Genomic DNA, 27,951 nt, shown 5'->3' with positions numbered 1-27,951 from the left:
CCATCATTTGAAATTTGAAGTGCTAAAGGGGATTTGAGGGGGGAAGCTGAAAAGTAAACGGACAGAGTATACTTTGCTGCTTTAATAGTGAGATTAATTAATTAAAACAGAGCGGTAGTTAAATTTGAACATTAATGAAATAGTATAAATTTGACATTGAGGGGGGGGGGAAACAGTGAGTAGAGCTTTACAGCATTATCAATGAAAATTATTGAAAAAATATTATTTTAAGTTTTTAATATAAGATTTAAATGATTAATTTAGAAAAAGTTAAAAAATTTTAAATTATTTTAAAATATTTATATTTATCATCTTTTCAAACTAATTTAATTTACTTATAAATTAATATATATAATTTAATAATTTATATATATTTTTAAAAATTATGTAATATATACAATAATTAAATAATTAAATAATTTAATACTTTTTTAAATTAATTAATTAAATTTTAGATTAAAAAATGGAGAACAGAGTTAGTAATTAAATTTGAACATTAATAGATTTGGTCAGAGGAAAAAAATGATAAAGTAGATTTGGTCAAGGGAAAAAGAAAAAAACAAAAGAGTGATAAAGTAGATATTGATCTGTTACTTGAAAATGGATATGCGTCGATTTGAAGCGAGAAATAAAGTCGCAGTCATCGACAAACAAACGGATTGATTAAGTACTTAAAAGATTGATTAAAAAAAAGTAGGAAAGATTGATTAAAAAAAAATTAGGACATCTTTATTGCATTATTAAGAGACCAAACCTTGCTTCTCTCCATTTTTTTTTCCTTTTTTGATTTAATACAATTTAATTGTAGGGATACAAATATGTTAATATTGAACTCGAATTCAAAACCTTATTAAAGTGGAGGTATATTTGTCATTATGACAACCAGCTGTTGACCTTCTTCATCTTTTTTCTCCCTTTTCTCTTTTTACTTCCCATTTTAACTTTTGCATCAGATTTTAAATAGTTAGAATTTAATTTTTAAGCTCATCCAAATAAAGCAAGAGTCATTTTGGTAATTTGAATAAATTAAAAAAATTAAATAAATTGTTTAGTTTTAATAAATATGACATGATCTTTCTAAAACATCACTATACAAAATTAGATTATATTTCAGTTTATAAGATAGACATATTAATTTAAAGAAAAATGATAAAAAAAAAATTTTTAACAGCCCAGTGTTCAAAACGTCCAGCATAAATTGACTTTTAATTTACGTTGGGTCTGGAGAAGGGCCGGATCCCATAAGATTTGATATAGATAGCTTTGCTTTGAAAATTAATTTCAGAGGCTGATTCCACGACTTCAACCATTTAGGAAAAAAAAAAAAAATCAAGTCTCTCAAGTCTCAATGACTTTTAAATTTGGAATTAGAAAAGAACAGTGAATGGCTAATTGCCCCAACGGCTCGGTGACCCTTGACTGAGGTTCCGAATTTGAGCACAGTGAGAGAAGAGGCAGAAAGCAAAGGAAAAAGATGGAGAGAAGGCAAGCGGGCGTAGGGAGAAAGAATATTATATTTCGATACTCAAGAAAAACTATCAAGGGGGCATTTGGGTAGGGGGAAAAAATCATGTTTTTAAAAATATTTTTACAGTATACAAAGTAAATATATAAAAAAATTTATTTTGATTTAAAAAAAATACTTTTTAAAAATATTTTTTAGATTATCCAACCCCCCTACATCATGAAAGGCAAGTGTAAAAGAATAAAAATAATTTGTTCTTAGAACTTTGTATATTTGTGCGACATGTGCTGTGATTTGTGAATGTGTGCGGATGCTCAGGTTTAAATGTGACTCACGTGGTTTATCCCCCCTTTAATATAGTTATACAAGATACAAGCTAAAATCAATTGACAAATGGCTCCCGATGTAAAATAGAATATGCTATTTTTGGTTTTTAATATAAATTTTTTTTAAATTTTATTTTCATTCTAAATATAATATTTTAATCTACTTTGTCTTTTAAATTTATCTATTTTTTTTCAAAAAATAGTCCTTATAATAATAGTAGTTTTAGTCAACTGACTTGATTAGTAAGAATATTTTAAGAAAGATAACACTTATCTATTACAAATAACTAATTTAAGTAATTTTCTTAATCTATTCAAATTAATTAACTAACTTTTGTATTAAAAATAAAAATAATATATTATAAAATAGACTTTACGACGAGGAGCAATTTAATGTCATTAGCCCGTAGGAAATGAATCTCGATCTCTACGCGCGCGCGCGCGCACAAAAATAGCCCCTTAATATGCAACAACAGATGGGACTCATGACAAAAATTACTGTAGTTGGTTTCACTGCAACACATGAAAGCATATGGGTCTTGTTCTTTCCACTTTCTTCCCCTCTTTCCCCCTTCACTTTTCTTTCTGCTTTTCAGCTTGGTTTCTTTCTCTGTTCTAGGAGAGGGTATCAAAAAGGCAGGACAGTAGAGAGAGAGAGAGAGAGAGAGTCAATATATATATTATATTGCTCATATCAATCAGCCAATAGCATCCCCTCACAAAAATATCTCATAACTGATGATTGCTTCATCACTTCACGTTTAAACATTTATTGACATCATTGTAACTGTTCTTTTCTCTCAGCCAGGAATGGTTTGAACATCATCAGAACTCCAAGTGCTTCTACTAGGTTCAGCATAAAAAACACCAAATTTGTGCCTGTAGTTAAGTGTCCCAAAGTTAGTGAGCTTGCCTAATTGCAGCTACTGATATACTGATATGAAGCATTAAGGGACGGATATTCTAATACATGCAGTCATGACAGAGCATTCAGTTGTAGAAAGTATGTTTTATATTTTTATTCAATAACTATGTCACAAACATCAAAAGCAGTAGCAACAACAACAACAAGCCTGATCCCATCAGATGGGGCCAGTTACATGGATTGCACAATGCTATTATGCTCTATCAACAACCAAGTCTTTAAACAAAATATGAGAAATAGAATACAGCTCAAACATATTAGCTGAGCATTATACCTGGGAGGAAAGAAGCATTTAACCGCTTTTGTGACCAACTTAATCTGCAGGGACCAAGAGCATAATTAGTGAACAGCTGATAAGTTTGAAAATGTCGCACATTGTGAAAGAAGCATGTTAATCAATGTGTTCATTTGAGGAAGCATGCTAGAGATTACAGCAAAAATTTGCATAGATAGTTTCTATATGGAAAATTCATGTTACTTCTTCAAACTAAGGCTGGCTTACAACACAAGAACATCAACTGTGGAGAATACAAAACACCCACCAGTAACAGATGATAGAGAGAACATAAAAACTAAAATGTAGAGACTGATGGAGTTACAAACATCCTGACAGTCTCAGTGAATAAATGAAAACATCCTGCCAATTCAAACTTACATTTCTTTTTAATGTAACACAAACCACTGACCATTTGGCCAATGTAGCTTGATCCAACCAATTAACCTAACTCTTGCAATCAAATTTTTGCTAAAATGATCATTTATGCAAAAACCAAAACAGGGAAAAAGGGAAAAAAATTGAAAGGTGCACTTACACTACACCACCTAAAGCAGGGCCACCTGCTTTGAAGAGTGACATAGCTGTCATAGCAATACCATTAGCTGCTCCCCTTTGGTGTTGTTCCTGTTTTTCCCAATCAACATGCCATATTAGCCCAATTCAATCACGACAATCTCACAACTACTTTAAGGAAAAAGTAAAAATAACTAACGAATTGAAATTAAAGAATTCGTAACTTACCACTGCTCTATTTTGCAAAAGGAATAAACAGGTATCAATTATTGCCTGACACAAGAAAAATTTATAATCAGGAAGCTCATCATGTAGATATACGTTTTGTGAAGGAAAGTTATTTTTCGCATTCTAACATGTAAGACAACAATAGCCTCTTTTCTCTTCTATGTTTTCCTCTTGTAAAGGACAGCTTATGAAGCATGAACACAGCAAAAAAGGAGCTGCGTCCTTGTCACACAGTTATACACTTCTATTAGATATGACAAGACATTACATGATACTTTAAATTATCTATGAGCCCCTACAATTTATTGTGTCACCATATTTGTGTGTCGAAGTTTATGCCACCTAAATTTCATCGAGGAAATTCTGCAAATTGCATTTACTTTTGTCCGTATCTAACAGATTACAAATATCTATAAAAATTACTAGATTCCAGCCATTTTCCTTCACCTTTAACCCCTCAATGCTACCATTTCAGTCAGTAAAATAAAAAAACAATGCACTTACAGGGATACATAACATAAGGACTGAAGCAATAGTTATCACTAGGTGCAGTGGAAAGCCAGATAGCATCGCTATGAAAGGGTAACTTTGCAAGAGAGGTATGGTTAAAGCCTGCACGTGATACCAAAATAATGGTACAGATTAGAAGCAACTGACAATGGAAATCCTGAATCATAGTAATTATTGTATGAAAGTGAAAGCTAACCGCTGCTATGCGAGCAAGATTAATGGTTCCACATACTTTCTCCATAGTCGGATAAAGGAAGATTTGGTAAAGCAAAAGAGCAAATCCTAACCAGATGAGCAGAGGTCAGTGCTAATCAGCATAATATCTAAGTGATACATGCATGAAGACAATGTAAACAAGAAAACGCATCTTTGTAATGCATCTCAATCTTACCAATGCTTGGAACTTTAATTAACTGAAATTTACTCAACAAGATTTGGTTACATAATATGCCTAGGAGCAGGTTAGTATAAATGACCTCATAAAGGCAGTTACATTTATGCATAATACTGGGGATAAAAGGTTACGAAGAAAGTCCAATTTGATAAATGCATCTAATCTTACCAATGTTTGGAAATTAAATTAACTGAAATTTACTCAACAGGATTTAATTACATAACACGCCTAGGGATAAAAGGTTAGGAAGAAAGTCCAATTTCATACATCCAGAAACTCATAGCCATCAATGATATACCTGATATTGAAAGAACATTGCCGACATCATCCGTTGTAAAATTTAAACCCCCCAGCTCTAAAGGACTGACAGCCCATAATGAGAAAACCTGCAGAAAGTAAAGCATTGCCGACATATAGCCTCAAAGAAGAAAGGCAAGAACCTATTCTGCTCCAAACATGATGGGATCGTTAACAGTTCAATGCTACATGAATTTTTTAAAAATGATGTCAAGCAGTATCAATTTAATAATTATCCACAGCATTTTTCAAGGATCAAAATATGATTCTTTTTTCCTTTATAAATTTATGTTTTTACATTTTACCACCAACTAGAGATGGTCCAATGCATTTGCCTGGAACCAAGATGAAACGGATTATTCATAACTTGCGACCAATGCAGCTCTTTGCACTTCTTATATTTTATATTGATAGATGATAGACTAACTTAAGAAACAAGACTTCCGTTCCAGAGAGCTAATTTAGATTATGCTGGGATAGTTTACAACAGAGGCTATTTATCTTCAACATGGGTTGAAAGAAGATAACAGAGCAGAGAGAGACTCTTACATATGGTTTTCATTGACCTAGGAAAAGCTTATGATTGATTATTAAGTAAGAAGCATACCTCTGCATAGGTTATATCATGCAGTGAGAAAACACAATAAACAATGATTGATGACATGAGGGGCCAATTCAGGAAGAGGTTTTCATCTTTCTGAACTGTTTTCTCCGTGATTTCATTTTCAAAAGCCTCCGCATCCTTATTGGACTCATTGCTAACATTGTGTTTGTGCAATGTTTCCTGCATATTTTATAGAGAACAAGTCTGATATCAGAAGGCTGCCTTTCATCAAAGAGAAACAGCCCAAGATACAATATGTGCATTACACCCACACACACACACACAACTCTGGGGTTCTACTTTCAGTATTTATACATCTAAGTCATGTAGAGAACTATCAAACAAATAGAGAATGAAAAGGCAAAAAAACTATCAATAAATTTTCAGGCTTCACCAAGTACGAGACTCTAAACTCAAGAACAGAACTCATCAGTTTCACTAATTAGGAGAACCATAATAGAACTATGCCTTTAACCCAGAGAGGGATATATTAGGAAAATCAACAGATATGTTGTTGGAGCTTAAAATATGTTACAACAGTGAGTGGTTAAGGATCAAGTTTCCAAAAATATGTCAAGGATTTATGGACTTAGGATTGAACTTTGGCATACACTGTTTATATTACCCTTTATATTTAATACTCTTCCGGTTCTAAATATAATACCCAAATTTTATTATAAATTACACTACAAAATGGGTCTTATATTTAGGATTGGAGGAGTATAATTCACAATAATGATTATTAACTAAATCATAGGCCTTGTGCATTGCATGTAACCCAAAGAGAAAGGTGCGTTGTTAATGGCTTGTGAACAGCAAGTTTTGCAAGAGCCATTAATTACCGGGAGCCAGATGCACGCAACTAATACAGCAAGTGCAAAGGCTGATATTACAAAGCAGGGCAGGAAGTATGGAAACCTGAAAACCATTTGAATGGGACAGACAAATATCAGCATACCGTAATAGAAAATGAATATGAACAATGAAAGTAAAGCTTTAGAAAGGGAAGCCAAAGCTACTGTTATTTAAAATTTCAGGTATACTCACTTATCAAATAAGGATCCTTTTGGAAATATATGTGGATATTTCTCTACTGGCTGCAATACCAAAATTCCCAAATTATTAGAAGGAGAATTGATCCACGTTTGATAGGTGTGCTCCTGGACATGTTTCCACACGCATGCAACGGAAAATAGAGGTAGGATATTTATTCAATTTTTCTAAAAATTATTATGGTACGGTGATGTTTAAAATTTTTGACATGGAATTCTCATTTTTCCAAAAATATATTTAATCTTATATTTTATATATACACACACATATTAATTATTAATTAATTATTATTTTTCATATACCATTTATTACATTAGTAAAAAAAAAAAAATATTATTTACTGATTTATTAGTTTGAAAAAATATAAATTAAAATCTGTTGTGATTATCATATTAGCTTATATCCTTAATTTGCATATAAAAAAAGTGATTCTAATAACAAATATTAAAATATTCTCATTTTATCAAAATCACTTTTTTCACAAAATTTATTATTAAGATAACTTTTTTCTCCAAAAGCTATTCTCCAAACCATATTTTAGTTCCCACCCAAAAATCCCAAAAATAAACACCTACTCCATGGAAATTCGCTTAGATGGGTTTCTTAGCACAAAATAATTATTCCTCTGGTTTTTAATACATGAACCAATTGTTAAGTTAATTTTAATCCTAAATATAAGACATATTTTTCATATTTATCAATTTTTTCTAAATTACTCATATGGATACTCCCTCAATCATAATCAAGTAAGTGAGGAAGGGAGGATATTAAGAAAGATGATTATGGTATTTTAAAAAAATATATCATATTTCTTATAATTAACTAACTTACTTAACTTTCTTAATCTAATCAAATTCATTAAATAGGTCTTATATTAAAGATAAGATGGGCATCTTATGTCCCCATGAGAACGTCAACCCACTGTCGAGATCTAGTTTGATGGACAAAGAAAGGAATAAAGTACCTGAGCCAAATAGCCTCCTAATGCTGGACCAATGACTAAGGCTATGCCCCAAGCTGAGCTGTACTGAAACCAGATCACGCAATCACAATATCACAAAGAGCAAGTAATTCTAAGAAATAATAGCATATCAAAGTAAATTAGGCATACAGTTGCGAGTCCTGTAGCTTGGTATTCTTCTGGAAGAATTTCAGTGCAATAAGCCTGGTGACAGAGAAGAGAATGCTGTTATGCAAGAGAGCCATGTAAAGAACAATCAAACAGATGGATTAACCAAAAGCATCTTAATTCAAACTTTTGATTTAATCCAGGTATTTCTGTTAAACGAAAATTCAGTGAACTGATATTTTAGACCTCAAAGGTTACACTTCATCTCGATTTGGTCTCCCAAATTTTGATCGCCCCATTAAAGTCTTACAAAGGGCCCTTCATCTTCAATACCATCCTTGCGTTAAAGCCTTTAAAAAAGTAACAAAGTAGGTGATATGTGTAAATAGTACCATGATTGTTCCAAGTGAACCATTCAAGCCTCCAAGAAGGAATCTCGTAATAACAGCCATCCAAAAACTCGTACATAAGCCAAATAGCGTGTTAAACACAATGCTGAAATCAAATCATAATCAATATCAATATGGATAACCTTATTCACGTAGCACTGAAGAAAGGAAGAAAGAGGAAGGCGATAACAAGAGAAAGAGAGGGATGAACTTAGAAACTAACAAGATAAACTTAATTCAATTAGCGTCAGAAAACTGACGTACAGCTAGTGAGAGGACTATTGATAGAGGTCCCATTACAAGAAATAAAATAAAATAGAGAATATAAAATGAAAAAAAATAAATAGCACGAAGTTCCAATAGCTACTAAATAATCATCAATTTCTTAGGTACTCTTCTTGTCCTTAATATATGGCTTAATTATTAAATTGATATTGGTTATAAATATAAGACATATTTATCATATTTATCAATTTTTTCTAAACTATCCCTATGAACACTCCTTAACTATAATCAAGTAGGAGATGAAAGGAGGATATTAAGAAAGACTATTATGGTGTGAAAATTGTTATGGATTAAATTATAAGAAAGTTTTGAAATAAAAAATGAATATTTGTGAACACTGTGGATATCATTTGCAAATGAGCAGTTCAGATAGAATCGAACTTTTGATTGATCGAGGTACTTGGAATCCGATGGATGAAGACATGGTTTCGGGGGATCCCATTGAATTTCATTCAGAAGAGGAACCTTATAAAGATCGTATTTATTCTTATCAAAGAAAGACAGGATTAACTGATGCTGTTCAAACAGGCACAGGTCAACTAAATGGTATTCCGTAGCAATTGGGGTTATGGATTTTCAGTTTATGGGGGGTAGTATGGGATCCGTAGTAGGTGAGAAAATCACCCGTTTGATCGAATATGCTGCCAATCAATTTTTACCTCTTATTCTAGTATGTGCTTCTGGAGGAGCACGTATGCAAGAAGGAAGTTTGAGCTTGATGCAAATGGCTAAAATATCTTCTGCTTTATATGATTATCAAGCAAATAAAAAGTTATTCTATGTCTCGATCCTTACATCTACTACAGGTGGGGTGACAGTTTCCAAGGAATACAAATAACCTCGGGTTTTTTTCAGATTTGGCGAGCATCTGGAATAACTAGTGAATTACAACTCTATTGTACCGCAATTGGTGCATTGGTCTTTGCAGCCTTAATGCTTTTTGCTGGTTGGTTTCATTATCACAAAGCTGCTCCAAAATTGGCTTGGTTCCAAGATGTAGAATCTATGTTGAATCACGATTTAGCGGGGCTACTAGGACTTGGGTCTCTTTCTTGGGCGGGACATCAAGTACATGTATCTTTACCGATTAACCAATTTCTAAATGCTGGAGTAGATCCTAAAGAGATCCCACTTCCTCATGAATTTATCTTGAATCGGGAGCTTTTGGCTCAACTTTATCCCAGTTTTGCTGAGGGAGCATTGTTTCTTGAACAGTTCTTTCAAAAAATGAATCCGCCTGATTTATGAGTAATAAGATAATTCATGACTTAGGGGGGGTTTAAGAATAGAAAGGAATAACCGAATTGAGTTAATGGATTTACCTAGGTCAAGAGACCAATAAATGATTTTTATATTTGAAACCCATTAGAAAAGAAGGGACAATCAACGAGAAATCAAATCATACAGAAATGATAAAATAAAGAAGGCCTTGGCCCTGAAAATGCTATGAGGTGCTCGGAAATGGTTGAAGTAGTTGAATAGGAGGATCACTATGACTATAGCTCTTGGTAAATTTACCAAAGATGAAAACGATTTATTTGATATTATGGATGACTGGTTACGGAGGGACCGTTTCGTTTTTGTAGGTTGGTCAAAAGATGTTAAAGAAGATTATGCCAGATCCGACATAAAAAAGGGTGTAAAAAAAAAATAAATACACGAACAACATCGAAGCAGAACTTAATTGCTTCCTAAGAAGGTATTTGCTTTTTCAATTGAACTGGCGTGATTGCTTAAATGAAAGAATAATGAATAATATCCAAGTATATTGTCTCCTGCTTAGACTGAAAAATATAAAAGAAATTGCTATAGCCTCTATTCAAAGAGGAGAACTAAGTCTAGATATTATGAAAATTAAGAATCAGAAAGATTTCACTCTTACAGAATTGAATAAAAATACGGAATTGATGAAAAAAGGAATATTGAGTATCGAACCGATTCGTCTGTCTAGAAAAAACCATGAACAATTTAATATGTATCAAACCATAGGCCTTTCGTTGATTTATAAGAGAAAGCACCAAATTAATCAAAGATACCGAGAAAAAAGCTACGTTGATAATCCACAATTTCATTTCTCCAAATATTCTCTTCTTTTGCTCTACTATTTGTCATCCAGATCATGGGTAGGGCTACTTACACTGCAACAGTTCCTATGAGTATAGTATACTTTCGACCATATCGATCAGCCACTATTCCCCAAGCTACAGATGTCAATCCTCTGCCAAGCATAAATGAAGAACCTACAAATTTCATATGGAGACCAGCATGTTCCATATGTAGATCAATATTTGAAGGGCTTGAAAATCTGTCTAATAGACATCAGCGGAATGGAAGGACTAAAAGGAACCTTACCCACATAACCAGCATAGGAACCAATGTCTGCCTCCGTTTCTGCAATACCAAAATCTCTTACCTGTGAATAAATTTTTATGAATAATTCCTCTTACATGTTGCAGTATTGAAGATGCTCTTACATGCTCAAAAGTAAGAAGCAACATAGGGTCCGTTTGGATTAACATTAGTAGTAAAAAAAAAATTTATTTTTAATCTGACTTTTAGAAAAATGAGATTGTGTAAAAGTTAGATTGAAAAATATGATTTGTATTTAGATTGATTTTTATAAAAGTTAGTTTGTAAAGTAAAAAAAATTGTTAAGTGAGTTTAATTTGTAGAATGACCAAAATGGGTATAACTTTTATTAAATAATGAGCAATGATTAAAAATATGAATTTACAATATATAATAATTTTAAATTATTATAATAGGAAAAAGTTATATTTAATAAATAAAATATATTTAGATTAGAAACCATAGTAATGTGAAAATTTTTGAACCAAATAATAGCACATAATTAATTAGATAATATACTCTATATAATTTATGAAAATATAAAATGAAAAACAATACTAAAAATAAAAATATTATAAAAAATGTTAAAAGTTATTTTTACTTAACAGAATATTAAAAATAAATAACCAAAGACTGATTGAGAAGTATAAAAAATATATAGAGAGAAGCATAATAATAATATAAATATAAGGGTAAAAATGTTTTTTAATTCTAAAAAAACTACTTTTATATAAGTCATAAATAAGCTTTAAGTGCTTTTTAATCGTACTTAAAAATATAATTTTTGACCCATAAATCAGATTAGTCAAAAACCATAACAAACAGTTTCTAAATTTACAAACTGACTTATCATACTCACAAGTTACTTTTTAACCCCCGAAACACCTCAACAAACAGGCTTATAGTTGAAGACTAAAATTTTTTATTTCTGAGTTATTTCATAACAAATGAGAAAGCAGATGGTAAAGCAATACTTTAAAGCGATCAGTTGGAGCATTTGTGAGCTCGAATAGAGGCTTGTCGAATCAGTCTCTTTGGAGGAGAAATGTTCGATCTCCAACATTTACCAAGGTACTACCAAGCTGCATTTCAACTTATACCATATTTATCTCTTAAGTTGAATGATGGCATTTATGATTATTCAAATACATCCCAGATCCATCCCCACAGTAAGCCTTTCAAGGAAATTTCCAAAAAAAAAAATTCTAGTTTTAGTTAACAATAATAAATATTCCCCGGTCCTTAATATAAAACATAATTGTTGATTTGATTTTAGTCTTAAATATAAGATATATTTATCATATTTATCAATTTTTTCTTAATTATCCCTATAGATACTCCCTCAACCATAATCAAATAGAAGAGATGGGTAAGATATTAAAAAAAAATGATTATGGTGTTTTAGGAAAAACGTGTCATATTTCTTTTAATTAACTAACTTACCTGACTTCCTTATTCTAATCAAATTAATTAAGTATGTCTTATATTAAAAACCAGAGAAGAAATAGACAAGAAGACATCTGCAAGAAAATGACTTCCTGCTTGCGCAAAAACCATTTTCCCCGTGTTAAAGAGGAAATGAAGGAGAGAAGAGAAAGTATGAATGTAACTTGTGGACATCAAGCTACTAAAAGTAAACTCTAACAATGGTATAATGTGTGCTTTATTCAAAAAGGTTATATGGAACAAGGAAAAAGAATGCATAAGTTTTTCCAACTATATACCAACAAAATGGAACTGATTTAAAAGAATATATATTTGAAGAAAAAAGAGATTTATCTTTAAACCAGATATATTTTCCAATACATTTGCGTAAAATTTAAAGAATGAGTTGCGCTGTTCGTGTTTTGTGAAAAGTGTGACTTGCAAGAAATTATATATATAGACTGATAGTATTTAAATGCCAAATTAATTAGGAAAATTAAAAAAAAATGCTAACCTGACGAAAATTAATCAAATGAACTTTTATCTGGATTGTGTTCCCTATCATGAAGCAAGTGGCGGCCACTTTAAAATTGAATATGCGCATTAAAATAGACTGGGCAATAGGCAATTCTTATTTTCACTTTTGGTTGGCCAAAAAGGGGGGGGGGACATGAAAAAATCAAAATTGAAATTATGAATCTAAAAAATCCAAAAGGGAAAAAAAAATCCCATCTATTGTATTGAACAATGGATTAAGAGCCAGTAGTCGCTTTCAAGAACTAATGTGCATATGAGGAGAAAATAGAACATTAAAAAATCAATGCTGAACTTTTTTTTTTTTTAACCGAAGATACTGAAGCTGAGCTTAATAAGTACAATATCCCAAAAAAACCCCGCCGTCCGTACGTATAAAGAAAATGCAGCAAGAACGTAGACGCATGAAAAAACAAACTCACCATGAAATAAATGAATGGAAAGATACATGATATAGGCAGCGCTGTACAGAGGACAAGAAAAAAAAAATCAGATGCTTAGAAACACAAGTGTTAAAAATAAAAGCAACATCAAATGAGTGAAGATTGATGAATCCATAAATACGAAATAAAATTGAAGCCACAACAAATTAAGCTTATGTTTGTTTTGAAACTAATTCATGAACTAAATGATTCACCAAGAATTTATCTTCTCACCAAAAAAGAGAGGAAGAAAAAATAAGAACGATAATTTAGATTAATTTTTGACCTTCAAAGTAGAAAAATTAGAAAACATTATAATATTTTGAGTCTTTAGATCCAATCCAAAAGCTAGCTTGTGAATAAGAGGTACCCAAAAGATATTTAAACCCTGTGAATGTTAGGACTTCAAATAATATGGGACTTATCATCCCACTACTCTTCACCCTTCCTCGTAACCAAGGTTCTGATACCACATTGGGTCTTTTAAGTCTAACTTAAAAGCTAGCTCGTGAGTAGGAGTGGATAACTCCTACTCACGAGCTAGCTTTTAGATTAGATCCAAGAGCCTCCCACATAGCCTGAAGTCATAACGCTCACAGAGTTTAAATATTCTTTAAATATCTCCTACTTACGAACTAGCTTTCGGGTCCTAATGTGGTATCAGAGTCTTGGTTGTAGAGGAGGGTGAAGAGCAGTGCCTGAAGTCTTGATGCCCACAGAGTTTAAATATCCTTTAAGTATATCAAAATTGTTCTTTTTATTTTATTTTTTTCCTTTTCTGAAATCAATGAACCAACTTTTTATTTCCTTGAGATACTCAAAGGATATTTAAACTCTGTGAGGGACATAACATCAGTTAAGGAGCTTGAATCTGAATAATATTAACTATGGTCAATCACCTTTTTTTTTTAATACCAGAAAAGTTTAGGTTGAGTTGGATTTAGGATTAGGGTATGCCTCATCTTAGTTAATAAGACATAATAATATGCGTCAACATGCTCTTAGAAAGATACTCTTTTGGTCTTATTTAAAAAGGAGAGAAAATATTTTTCTTAGTCCTATTTATAAATTATTTTATTAAATTTTTATCATGAATGTATTATATTGTCTTTTATTTATTATAACGTAGATGTTTTTTAAAAGGTGTATATATTAAATAGAGATGAAGTTAAAAATTTGTTATATTTAACCGAGAATTAATGCAATTTAAAATTTTCTTTGATCTGCATGAAATATATTAAAACTACCTTATAAATAGGACCAGAGAAGTATTAATTTTTGAAAACCAAAAGCTCAATTAGTAAAAGTGTATTTTACTATTTTTCCTCCCAAGATAATTTTTTTTTAACATTTTAAAGAAAATTGTAAAGCAATACTACCTCCTGTCTTAATTATAAAATCTCGTTTGTAGTATATAAACAAGATCTTATAAGTAGAATCAGAGGTAGTATACTCTTTTTTTAAGGGCAAATGTTTGAGTAATTGGGTTATAAAAAAAAAAAACAGTTTTTCAATCTATACTTTGGCCGATAGCTTACTTAATTTGATTCATTGCATGTTGGAAAATTTATGTAAGTCATATAATTGTATTTTTACGGTGCCCATAATTTTTTCAAGAATATTTCTCCAAGTAACATGCATGAAACGGAGTTTTAGAGTAGCTTATCTGAAAGTCTGAAACTCCATTTTCAGATTCATGTGTTAAAATTTACTTTAGTCCTCATATGAACAATTTCACCAAAATCAAAATAAAATTCTCTCTATATGCATACCTCATATTTTACAGATGATAATTAAACACGTTCCAAACAAATCACCTTGAAAAGTCACGTTCAGATCGCGCAGAGGCTTTGATTTTAAAAACACCAGCAAATAACCTTATTCCTTACCTGTCATTTTCTCAAATTGGACGAGTGGATGGTGGATCTAATAGACGACAAAATACTTACGTGTGTAATAGTTCTTCTAATGTGCCTCTTTTTCATGCTTTTTAATATTCTTCATAACACTCTAGCCTTCTAAATAATTTTTTAACTAATAAGTTCCACATAAAATGAGTAACGTTAATATCTTAAAGCGATGAGATAGTGCAGTTTTAATTTTTTTTTGCAATTTTTTTAAAATCATAAAAAAATGAAAACTGTCTCATTTCATATCAAAATATTATTTATTTTATATAGAATCTAATAATTAAAACACAATGGAAAAAAATATTTGAAAATTGGGCATTCCAAAAAATATGCAGAGAAGGCACATTAAAGAACCAAACCATTGGGTAATCGTTGTTCCTTTGATCCAATTCCGCATTTTATTAGGAGGTGGATTAGGATAATGATCAAAGGTAATTGTTTCTTCTCCTTGTATATTTTGTTATTTTTGTTGAAATCAGTTACGATAATTCATTCAAAAGGGAAAAAAAAAAAAGGTTAGAATGCAAATTTTGTCCCAAAAATTTTAACTAATATCCAAAAATTTAAAATCATTATAATATTATCTCTTGATCGTTAGTATTTTTAACGATAAGAAATAATATTATTATAATTTTAAATTTTTAAGATAAATTTATTCTCGAAAGAACTTTGTGGGTAAAAATTTCAGGCACAAATTTATACCTTACAGGACGGGAGGGGGGGGGGGGAACTTACTAGTGCACATAGTAAGCATCCATATGTTGAGAAGATGCTTTACCGGTGATCCTTGGTTCAGTTCTTTGGCTCGGTCCACCTCACAGCCCGGGCAGTTCTTATAGTATCGATTCTTCAGCAGCGGCTCTCCGTTACCGCGATCTCTGTTATCATCGCCCGCCATTTTTGGTTCTCCGCGAGATCCTCCTTCTTCTTCCTGAATACTATTTTGAGAGTATTTCCGATTCAGAACACGCCCAAGCCCCAGAAATCAAAATTTAGAAGACGACATCTGACAAATAATTAATAATGAGGGCTTTTTGCTTCTTTCATCAGTAGAAACCACAGAAGAGAGAATCAATCAACCAATCAATCAGAACGTGAGACGAAAACTGAAGAGAAGAAGAAACTTACACACAGACAGAGAGAGAGAGTGGCGGAAGAGGAGGATGCAGGGGAAACGGAAAATGTGAAGGCAGTGAAGTTTGTGGTGTGCGAATGTGGATTAGAATACTAATCCACGTTGACCATTAAATACTATTTAAATATTAAGATTGACCATAAAAATAATGATACTAATTATTGACATTTTTAATGGTACGGGGATAAAATCATTATGATTTTAAACTTCTAAGTCAAATTTGTATCTCCGGTCAAAAAAAAAAAGTCAAATTTGTATCAAAAAGAATATTTCAGTGCCCAACTCTCTTGAGTGAAAATTTTAAGAACAAACCTTAACCTTTTTATCTATTTAGGGGGTGTTTGGCATCCTCAAAACCGCGGTTTCAGAAGCATTTTTTCGCAAAACGAGGTAACCTCCTTCACATATTTACTTCGTAATCCGTAAAAGCACTTCTAAAACCATAGTTTGGTTTCTATCCAAACATCCCCTTAGTATACTCTCTTTGGACCTTATTATAAAAACTACTTACCTAATTTAGACATATTAAAAAATTCAGATAAATTAGTTAATTATAAAAAAAAATGATTTAATCTCCCTTAAAATATACCTATGAAATGTTAGATTATATCTTAGTTGATAAATTAGATAAATTAGTTTAAGAAAAATGATAATATGAGAGATCAAGTATATTGAAATTTTATATTTAAAATTAAATATAACATCTCAATTAAGAAAATAACAGCCAGCAAACAAAAATTTAAAGTCATAATTTGAGGATTTAAGTTAGTATCCACGTAATGGGCAGCTTTTGATATGATTTCCTTAGAAAAATAATGTCTCATTGATTAACCGGTGAGAGTGAAACATGATTATTAATGAGTTGTTGAAGTTTACCCCTTTGTCCTTTTTATCAGGCATATATTAGAAGATAATTTGTCTTTTTTTTTATAAGCCGGCAAAGTTTTGTCTTTTTTTTTTTAAAAATGATAAGTCACTTAACACCCTCATCGACATGAATAATAAAATTACAAAGTTAGTCTTCATGTAATGGGAAGTTTTTGAATGTACTATTTTATTCTTCATTTATTATAATGTGAATAGTTGCTCTTTTAAAATGTGTATATATTAAATAAGAGTAAAATTAAAAAAATTATTATATTTTAATAGAAAGTTAATACGGTTTAAGATTTTTCTTAATTTGTATGAAACATGTTGAAAGTGCTTTATAAATAACAACAGAAGAGTAGTACAATAAAAATGGAACGGGAGGTTATTATATTATAAACAAATCGCCACTATACAGACAGAAAATAAAACTAGTTATCATCATCTGTTGATTTTTTTGCTTATATAATTTAAATACATACCGGCGTTATTAAACACCATGCTCAAAATACAAGCATGACGAGTGATGCTGCATTGCTACTGGTTGGATAACTTGCTGTTGACATTTATTAATTTGATATAAATATAAAACTATATTTTATATCTTTATTGGTTGAATTAATAGTACAGTATTTTTTTTATTGGTTGAGATAGAGAAGCTACTGCAATGAATGAAAATCTCTCCATGATTACCCATTAATGCCACTTGCAATAGTTATTGAGTATTTTGACACCAGAAATCATTTTATATTGCAAGAATTAAATTTTGATAGAGAAACATGTCAGAGAGAAGCGATTAGGTTGCTAGAATCACTAACAGATGAGCAAAAGAACATATTCAACCAAGTAATGAAAGCAACAAACCATCCTACTGAGGGGTTCTTCTTTGTGTATGGTTTTGGAGGTACTAGAAAAACTTTCTTATAGAATACACTAACAGCATCGATTAGAGCACGAGGAGGAGTAGTGATTAATGTGGCTTCAAGTGGAATAGCTGCAACTTTACTACCTTCAGGCAGAACTGCACATTCAAGATTTGCAATTCCAATTGATATTAATGAAGATTCCATGTGCAACATATCCCAAAGTTCACCATTGAGTGAGCTTATCAGGTGTGCCAAATTGATTATTTGGGATGAAGCCCCAATGGTGAAACGATTTTGTGCAAAAGCTATTGATAGGACATTCAGAGATATAATGAAGTGTAATCGTCCCTTTGGAGGCAAATGCATTGTCATGAGAGGAGATTTCAGAAAAATATTGCCTGTCATCCCAAAAGGTAGTCGTGCAGATGTTGTCAACTCAACCATAAACTCTTCTTATCTATGGAGTCATTGCAAGTTATTCCAACTTACCAAGAATATGCAATTATCTTCGAGTTCATCCACAGATAATTCAAAATTGAAATTATTTTCTGACTGGCTTTTGGATATTGGTGATGGTCGCATTGGTTTACCTCATGATGGAATGGAAGAGATAGAAGTCCCTGATGATTTTTTAATTATGGACTATCATGATCCTCTACAGTCGATTGTCGAAGCCACATATCCTGATCTTTTACATCATTTAGCTGATTCCGAATATCTCACTAATAGGGCCATTTTGACACCGACAGTTGAAGTGGTTGACCAAATTAATGACTATATGTGCTCCTTACTGCCTGGCGAGCCTATTGAATATTTTAGCTCTGATTCTGTGAGTATAGCTGATCAAGGTTGTGCATCATTTCAAGAATTGTATACTACTGAATTCTTGAACACAATAAAATGCTCTGGCTTGCCTCCGCATAGACTTGCAGTGAAAGTTGGAGTTCCCATAATGCTGGTGAGAAACATAGATCAAGCTGCAGGACTCTGTAATGGCACAAGACTAAAGATCACATTTCTTGGTAAACACTTTATTAAAGCAATAGCTCTTAATGGTACAAGCATAGGTCAAGAAGTTTTGATCCATCGAATGGATATGAACCCTTCAAAATCTAGACTACCATTCACGATGACAAGAAGGCAGTTTCCTATCATATTATCATTTGCCATGACGATCAACAAAAGTCAGGGACAATCAATGACTAATGTTGGCTTATACCTACGCAGACCTATCTTCACACATGGTCAATTATATGTTGCGCTGTCAAGGGTTAAGTCTATGGATGGCATCAAGATTTTAATTCTTGATTCAGATAAAAACCCAACAAACAGAGAAATATTTTAAAACATCATGTGAAGCTTATTGGTGATTAAATGTTTCTTTATAAGGTAAAAAAAGATTTTTGTTGTTCTTTTTTGTTAATTTTGTTGGTACTTTCATACTACTCCTATATACCCTTTTTTATGTTTTAAAAAATTATTTTCATTAATTTTATGTCAAAACATCTATGCTCAAATTTTGTGTGCATTGTTATGACAAAATTATTCATAATTCACAACCAGTGCAACGCACGGGAGAGTTTTCTAGTTTTTTTAAAAATCAAGTGGGCACTATTTATGAAGTTTGAAATTGTTCTTGTCTCACCATCGCGGAGTCACATACACACAATTAAGAATTTGGCAACGCCAGAACAAGTTGACTATTGATGTTTTCAAAAAATCAAATAAAACTAGAGATTTTTTTCCCATGCGATGTACGGATTAAAATATTTGATTAAATTTTAAATGATAATAAATTGTATTATCTAAGGCAGCTTAAAATTATATTTACTTTTTATAGAAGTGTAATTTTTTTTATTCATTCAAATGAGATTTGAATTAGAGATTTAAAAATTAAGAAGACCATATAAAAATTTAAAATTATTTATTTATTTCTCTATTTAAGCCCCCAATTGACGTATTATTTAATTATGATGTTTTCTATTTAATTCAATATATTCAAATCCCAATTAAAATATCATTTAAACTCAAAATTAGTTATTAATTCCTTCATTTGACTCTCAAATTGAAATCCCATTTAATAATAATACTCTTCATTTAATTCAATATACATAAATCCCAATCAAAATATTATTCAAATCTTATCAATTAAATATATTCGGATGTCTTCATGTTATACCCGACCCGTTTTTAAAACGAACCTGGTATTACAAGTTTTCAAGAATATAATTGATTATTGATTGATAGCTTGCTGCTTCATTAATGAGGCTAATTAATAGATACTACTTTCAGATAAACATAAAAACATGTCATATTCATTTATTTTCAGCAAAAATAGAGCATCATTTTGTAACTCTAACCACACATAACAAAACCACACCTAAGATGATTAAGACCACATATGATTAAAATGAGCCTCCATTGATAGTTTAAGTGTTCGTTTGATTCAGCAATTGGAAAAGCTGCTTATTGAAAAAGCAGCTTATGGATAAGTGAAATTGGGTAAAAACTAAATTGGATAAGCTGAATTGTGTTTGGATTGGAGTTCAGAAAAGTTCGTTTGCAAAAGTGAGATTGGTAAAAAGTTGTTTGGATTATGGTTAAGTAAAAGTAAATTTGGTTGTAAAATGACCAAAATGGGCATGAGTTTTAATAAATAATAAAAAATAGAAAAAAAAATAACTTCACATAATACAATGAAATTAAAATAATTTAATATGAAGAAGTGAATTAAATTTTAAAATTTTAGAGAAATTAAAAAATTATTTTAAATATAAAGTGAAAGAGAAAAAATTGAATTGAGATAATATAATGAAGAAGTAAAATTTAATGAGTGAATTAGAATTAAGAACTTTAGAGAAATAATAAAAAATATTTAAGAAATGAAGTGCAACATGATAAAAAATAAATAAATTAACATAATACAATAAATTTAAATTAATGAGGGACATTGGCCGAAGAAAGAGAAAAGTTCAGGAGAATGGAGAGCTCTCTGATGCGAAAGAAAAAGAAGAGTTCAGGAAGAAATGACGGACATTGGCTGAAGAAAGAGAAAAGTTGTATCTCAACGATAAAAAATAAGCCCTTAAGTTGATCCTATAAGCCAGAAAAGAGAGGTTAGGCCAGAACGTGCGTTTATCAGCTTAAATCTCATAAGCTGCTTTTCTTTTTTTTAAGCCCAACCAAACAAGGTAATCGGACCAATCGGGCTTACACTACAAATAAGCTCCTTATAAGCCCTCTAAAAGCCCTACCAAATGGACCCTAAGTGAGTTGAATCATATTCTTAATACACACACATCCATAGCCAATCAACTTTCGAAACCAACATTAAACTTTCAACGGTTGTGGAAGAAAGAAGACAAATGTTATTAATGATGAGACCTACAAAGAAGATGAAGAAAAAACATAACTTCCCTGAAATAATGGAGACGATGGAAATGGTTGGAAACCTCTTTTCTTTCTTTGTGAAGCTTCTCTTCCTCATGCATGTAGCACCCAACGCGCCAACTAAAAGCATCTCCTTTCTTTTCTTTTTCAATTAATGAGAGCAAAATAGACACAATTGCAATGTTTTGCTCTATGGTCTTTGGGGACTGAGGAAGAATTTCAGAATTTCATGAGACTTTGATGAATAAATTCTGATCCTTAAGACCTCTATGTAATTTTTTTCAAAAAAAAAAAGTCACATGTTTTTAACATATTAATTACAAATAACATATTTATATACTTATTTAAGATTTTATATTTAAATTAAAATATTTTATACATTTTGAATTAGAAAGAGTAGTCATAACATAAAGTACTAGTTATGTTACAATTTTCAAGATCACTTATTACAACTTTTATGGTAAAAATAGAAAATCATTGGATAATATTACATAACACTTCATATTATGTAGTAAGAGAGTCTTCTAAATGACCCAGCGAGAAGGCCTCTTGACAAAGATGAGGCCTCAGAATAAATCCTGGTATTGACGTATTTATTCGTGCACATGTATTTGAATTGTATACATAACCAACGGGGCTAGACTTTTATGACATAGCAAATTAAGATTTGAATTTTTGTTGAAAAAAATACTCATATTTAGTACTACTTGATTGTGTCTTGAATAAGAATACCTTTAATAGAAAGATAGCTATACCCAGTTAAAAAAATTGTATCTATAAAAAAACACAGGAGAAAAAGTCTTCTAACTCATTGAGAAGGAAAATTTAGGGAAAAATAATATCTCGTTAAAAATTTTATCAATGAGAATGACTTGATAAATTTTTATATACTCTTTTGCCCCTTAATGTGAGAATTAATTAATTAATTTGAATAAATTAATAATGTTAGTTAAATTAGTTAATATAATATATTTTTGTTAAAATATTTTAAACATTTTTCTTAATTCCTTCATTTCCTCTCTTACTTAATTATCGTTAGGAGAATATCAACAGTACTAATTTAAAAAAGAATTGACAAGTATGTGAAATATGTCTTATATATAAAATTAATATCAACTCAAATCCAAACTTCAGCTCCACTGAGGTTTCCATCCACTACGCCTCCACTTCGGCTCTACGACAACCATTTGGAACAGATGATAAAACATAATTGAAATGGATTATCATGGGTGGCTATAAAATTAAATATGGATACATATGTGGGGCTCACAAAATATCACCAGTACAAACATAGTTTTATTCCAAAACAAAATTTATTTATATTACATAATAAAATTATCCTTTTTTCTGGCAATAAAATCATCCTTTTTAAAATATCATATAAACTACTTCTTCTTTTTTTTTTATCTTATTTATAAAACAAAGTGAGAAAATTTCTTTTCCCAATTTATATATTACATCATTAAATTTTTAATATGAATATACTATTTTATCTTACATAAATTATTTTTCTGATCTTATTTATAAGTTTAAGTAAGAATTTTTTTTTGTTCTATTTATACATCACATTATTAAATTTTTAAGGTGAATATATTATTTTACCTTTCATACAAAGCAAATTGAAAAAAAAAATTTGGTTCTACTTATGTATCATATTATTAAATTTTTAACTTATATAAACTACTTCTCTAGTTTTATTTATAAAGAAAAGCAAGAAATTTTTTTTTATCCTATTTATATATCACAAGTGATATCATTAAATTCTTAACATGATATATTATTTTGGATGAAAATACACTTTTACTGGTAAATATTTTGTGGGCCCTACATATGTATCCCCATCACCCCATAAGAGCATTTGCTCCGCCTATTGCTTCTCTTTAATTTTGGAATTCAATTTTATAGTGAGAGTGGTAATTGAAACAGACTATGAAATTTTGGTGAGGTTTTTAAAAGGGAAAGATGCTGCTCAAGATTTTATTCCCCCTTTGCAGTCACGTCTTCTGCAATTAATGGAGTATCAGTGGAGTGTGAAAATCTGTAAGATTAGAAGGGAGCTGAACATGTGTGCGGATAGCAACGAGGGATATATCAAATTCTGGGGGAAGTGCCGCCAAAGTTGCGGAGCCTTGTGGAAAGAAAGGGGCTGAAAGGAGTTTGAGGAGACAGATTTGAACTCTTCTGAAGGAGTCTTGTTTTGAGTGTAATTCTGGGCCTTAGGCCTCTTTTATTAACAAAATTTTTTGGTATTTCTCATTAATAGAATTTTTGAATGGGAATTTTCCCCCCCTAGTTTTCAACGCTGAGAGTTATTGAGAGAAGGAACCAAAGTGGAAAGTTGTGCAAATATATATATAGAGAGGGGGGGGGGGGGGGGGGGGGGAGAGTATCAGATTCCAATTTGCAAGAAAAACCAGAGAATGGTGATTGGGGCAGTGCATGGGGCTTGAGCTTCACATAAATTAGCGGGTAATATCTTCCCCACTTCTGTGTACGAGATTCTTCTAATCCGCACGGATTAAAAAAATAAATTCAATTACTCCTCCCCTTTTTTTACCCAAAGAAACAATTACTATCTAGAATTTATTTTAAATTTTTTTTCCAACAAAATTTATTTATATTTATTAATTTCTCATTTTACTCTATTTAATTATTCATTTTAATATAAATATATTTATTATCACATGGCACACATTTTCTGTGCCGTCTATTCTTTCTCTTCTACCATTTTTTTAATTTTAATAACTTCCTTTAGTGGTTTGGTTCTATTCAGTCCAATCTAAATAAACTATAATTCTCACCTAAAAAAAATAAATAAACTATATAATGAAATTACACTAGACTAGACCAGACTGGTTGGTTAAACTGGATTGGGTTTCAGACCAAGTGATCAGACCACCTAAACTAGTCTAATCCACTCTAGATAAATTTTTTATTTTTCAATAATTTGTAATTTAGATATTACCTTTAATCTTTTTTATGTTTTTAGAGATTTTTATGTATTTATGATGAAGTCTTAATATTTTAGGATGAGTTTTATATGATTATAGGTATTTTTTTATTGTCTTAAATTGTATTTATCATGTTAAAATCTTACTTTTCATAAAAAAAAATTAAAAAAATTAGAAACCTGGACTGCCTGGACCAGTCCACCAGTCCTGCTGACTACGTCTAGTCCAATCTGACTTTGGGTCACCACTGGACTAGACTAAATCACAGACTGCCAAACACAGATCGACCAAAAATCAGACCAGACTTCGAGCTGGGCTCTGGTCTGGTCCGATCTATCTATTGTGTAGCCCTAGTTTCTCATAAAGGGAAATGGACAAAGTATTAGTTAAAAGTCTTAATGTTTTCTTAAAAAAATTATTATAACATGCATAAATTATCATTAATCAATTAGATTTATGAACATGTTTGGAAATAATTCATGAATACTTTATTAAATGTTAAAAACTGTTATATGATCAAATAAAATTTTCAAAAGATATGTCAGTATTATACCACGTCCAGTCTTTAATAAAAGAGCTACTTTGATTTTTAATGTGGTTCTAAATATAATACCTAAATTCATTTTGCTTCTCCTATTTATTTATTTATTTATTTAAGGTAGTTCTTGTAGCAGTTGCATATATTAAATATTTCATCAAATGGCAATTCTAGCTAATACGCATAATTAATAATGGTGTTTTGGAAAAGATAACACATATTTATTATAAATAACAACTTAATTAATTTTTTAATCCACTCAAATTAATCAACTAATTATTATACTACCTCCGTCCTTAATATAAGACCTTGTTTGACTTTTATTTTGGTCCTAAATATAAGACCCCAATCTACTTTATCTCTCATATTTATACATTTTTTTTCAAAGTAGCCCTTCTAACAATGATAGTTCTAGTCAATACACTTGATTAGCAAGGATATTTTAGGAAAGACAACACCTATTTAGGACAAATAACTAACTCAACTTATTTTCTTAATCTCCTCAAATTAGTTAACTGGCTCTTATAATTAGAACCGGAAGTAGTATTAAAGATCAGAAGTAGAATTAAGTACGGAACAGGGGAATAAGGGATAAAAAGAGAATCTTCTCATATCACTCGATGTCCTTATACTTTCATCCCGTTCTGATTTCAATTTTTCTCCTTTGTTTCCCTCCCCTGCTTTTCATTCTTTTTGATTTATTCCATCCAAAAATATTAGTGTTTATGTGTTCAAAATGGCCATGAATTAAGATTAAGAGTTACTCCTCTAGCCCTATTTATAGGACAGAGATAGAAGATATTTTTTTTGGTCTTATTTATAAGACACTGAGAGAAATTTTTTATATGAATGTATAATTTTATCTCTCATTTATTATTGTGTTGACTTTGTTTATATGAGATATAATGTATATTAAATAGGATAAAGTTGGAAAGTTATTAAATTTTAAATGAGAGTTAATGAAATTTAAGGTTTTTTTTGTTTGTGTGAAACATGTTAAAAGTATCTTATAAATAGGATTAGGAGAGTGACAAAAGAATATGATCTAGAATTGTAAATAATATGAGGACTAGAAGCAAAATACGATTTAAGTATATGGATGTGAAGTGATATTTTTCCTTTCCTCGTTTTCTGGGGGGAAAAAATCCATCCTCCAAGAGGTCGCTCCACCAGTTCATGCATAGGATAAGCAAATCATGCTCTTGGTTACATTTACAAAGGCATTTCGACGCTTTTAACTATCTTCCTCCAGCCAAAGGCCCTTTATTGAAGAGGAAAAAAAGAGGATAAGTATCTCGAAAAAAAAAATACTATTTCTATTTCTTAATATAAACCTGACTAATTTTAAAAATTTTAAAAAGTTAAAAAAATTTACTTAATTATGATATATGTTACATGATCTCTCTAAAATTCTCATATGTATCATTAGATTTATATTATTTATAAGCTGAGCAAATTAATTTAGAGAAAAAAATAATATAATACTTTAAAGTAATTTATTGAACTTCTTTAAAAACTAGATTTTATATTAAAAAGAGAAGGTAGTATATATGTATAGGGAACAAAGAAGGCTCATGCTCCAAAGTGTTTCTACTTAACAAATTATCCATAGAACATACAAATATCTTATTGTTATGTGGGGGTGAATAATGGGTGGTGGTTTCATTGGATTTCACTGAGGCCCAATGTTTGTGTTCTGCTTCTGAATTTGCAGACTGGCCCATCTTGAAATGATTCGTTGTCCATTATGGGCGCATTGGCGTGATTTTAAGGTGTTTTGTTACTGCGAAATATAAAATGTTTATCAAACCTACTTGGGCTTTATTAATCGTATGGGCTTAGAATCCTTGCCCGTTTTCTACTAAAGATTTTCCTTCATCTTTATTATTTTATCAGGTTAGATTCTCATTTCACATTTTAATGGACTATCTTCCCTTTTTGTTTTTTTTTTTGAGATCAAGCCAGGAAAAATAACAAAAATTATCTGTCATGTGGAATAACAATAATAATAAAACTAAAGAACTCAAACGAAAAACACTTAAAAGCCTGAACCTACGTTAACAGACGGCGTACTACAGTCATAACAATCTTCACTTTCATAGCGTACACAATTTACCATTGCTAAGACCGTTAAAAATTGATTCAAAGCCCTTGCAGGTACACAAGGGCTAAAGTGGAACCTACAAAAGGAGGTTGGAAAGGACTTTACTCGGAAAATCCAATGGAACAACCTTTTTGGGCATCTCTGTTGGGATATCTGGTCTTCAAGGTGCCAGACATTGTCTAGGGAAGATGACAATTTTGAGTGCATTACTGCTCAAATAAGCTTCTTTAGAGCTTGCTCGAACTTTGACCTCCACAAGAGTTGTGAGAAAGTAACCAACAGATATATGAGGGGTCTGGCCGACAAGGATACGCCTAAAGATTTTATCAATACACCTAAAGATTTTATCACTCTAAAGGTTGACAGCTCGGTCTTAGAAGATGATAATAGTGGATGTGAAGGGGTAATTAAAAGCAAAGGCGGGGATTAGATCATGGGATTTAACTGTAAACTCTCTAGAGTTCCCTCAGTCATTGCAAAGCTTGTTATTACTTGAGGGTTATATCTTAACTAGGCTAGGGGACTTAGGAAGGTCCACCTCATTTTTGATTTTATGGAGGCCCTTGATTTGGCTACTAGGGGTTGTGATCGAGAGGGTTGTTTGGATGGAAACCAAAACATGATTTCAAAAATAATTTTACAGCATACAAAGTAAATATGTAAAGGAATTTATTTTAATTTGCGGAAAAGTACTTTATAAAGTACTTCTCATACTATCCAAATACTCCCGAAGTCACCCATATTATGATATGGTAGAGGAGACTAACTACAGTGCTGTTATGCATGAATTGGCAAGTCTTAGTTAATCATTGCAAACGAGATGAGCTGCCATTGCAGATCAATTAGCTAAGCTGGCCCGTGGGACGTCAGGAAACTATGAAGTGTTTGATCAACCTCCATCTCTGAATCTGCAGGGAGATGGGGGATGGTGAAAGTGCCTTGTTTTAGTTTGAAGCTTTTGGCCTTCGTTTTGGTTTCTATTTCTGTTTGTAGTTGATAACTTGTATTCAGTTTCTTTCCCAAAAAAAAAAAAAGTAAAAGCAGCAACATAAGCAGTAGCTTCAATATAACAGCAGAAGAGGGATATGTAAAATTTGCACTTTTGACGTATAATACAGAGGATGC

At 31.1% G+C, this 27,951-nt stretch overlaps 2 protein-coding genes across 4 annotated transcripts; one reads left to right on the top strand and one right to left on the bottom strand.

The window, feature by feature from the left end:
• Positions 1 to 2,438: 2,438 nt before the first annotated feature.
• On the bottom strand, positions 2,439 to 15,952 carry LOC114758468 (protein ZINC INDUCED FACILITATOR-LIKE 1). 3 transcript variants are annotated; one of them, XM_028947514.1, is made up of 17 exons: positions 15,711 to 15,952; positions 13,066 to 13,106; positions 10,688 to 10,748; positions 10,473 to 10,575; positions 8,054 to 8,156; positions 7,704 to 7,757; positions 7,557 to 7,619; positions 6,587 to 6,699; positions 6,382 to 6,457; positions 5,543 to 5,719; positions 4,937 to 5,024; positions 4,441 to 4,526; positions 4,239 to 4,346; positions 3,735 to 3,779; positions 3,529 to 3,617; positions 2,991 to 3,034; positions 2,439 to 2,670 (listed from the first exon to the last, which is right to left on the bottom strand). In XM_028947514.1, the coding sequence occupies exons 1-17, from the start codon at positions 15,871 to 15,873 to the stop codon at positions 2,570 to 2,572; spliced, it is 1,515 nt and encodes a 504-aa protein (XP_028803347.1). In that variant the 5' UTR covers positions 15,874 to 15,952; the 3' UTR covers positions 2,439 to 2,569. The 3 variants fall into 3 exon arrangements, with proteins under 3 accessions (XP_028803347.1, XP_028803348.1, XP_028803349.1); XM_028947515.1 differs by having other exon boundaries at positions 6,587 to 6,636; XM_028947516.1 differs by lacking the exons at positions 13,066 to 13,106; positions 15,711 to 15,952 and adding an exon at positions 11,659 to 11,901.
• Positions 15,953 to 17,916: 1,964 nt separating this feature from the next.
• LOC114758473 (ATP-dependent DNA helicase PIF1-like) lies at positions 17,917 to 19,188 on the top strand. Its single transcript, XM_028947524.1, has one exon. It carries the CDS (start codon positions 18,046 to 18,048, stop codon positions 19,186 to 19,188), a length of 1,143 nt encoding a protein of 380 aa, XP_028803357.1. The 5' UTR covers positions 17,917 to 18,045.
• Positions 19,189 to 27,951: the final 8,763 nt, after the last annotated feature.

Source organism: Neltuma alba, unplaced genomic scaffold (assembly GCF_004799145.2).
Source record: "Neltuma alba isolate B1F8T4 unplaced genomic scaffold, ASM479914v2 tig00010701_pilon, whole genome shotgun sequence".
Taxonomy (NCBI): Eukaryota; Viridiplantae; Streptophyta; class Magnoliopsida; order Fabales; family Fabaceae; genus Neltuma; species Neltuma alba.
This window is presented reverse-complemented; position numbering and strand designations above follow the sequence as displayed.

Excerpts from the sequence above, each read along its gene's own strand:
- LOC114758473 (XM_028947524.1), top strand. The coding sequence starts at position 18,046 with ATGTGCAACATATCCCAAAGTTCACCATTGAGTGAGCTTATCAGGTGT.
- LOC114758468 (XM_028947514.1), bottom strand. The coding sequence starts at position 15,873 with ATGGCGGGCGATGATAACAGAGATCGCGGTAACGGAGAGCCGCTGCTG. Across the intron at positions 10,749-13,065 it reads TTCCATTCATTTATTTCATG|GTAAGAGATTTTGGTATTGC; the intron begins GTGAGTTTGTTT and ends ATTTATTCACAG. Across the intron at positions 7,620-7,703 it reads AAGCTACAGGACTCGCAACT|TACAGCTCAGCTTGGGGCAT; the intron begins GTATGCCTAATT and ends ATCTGGTTTCAG.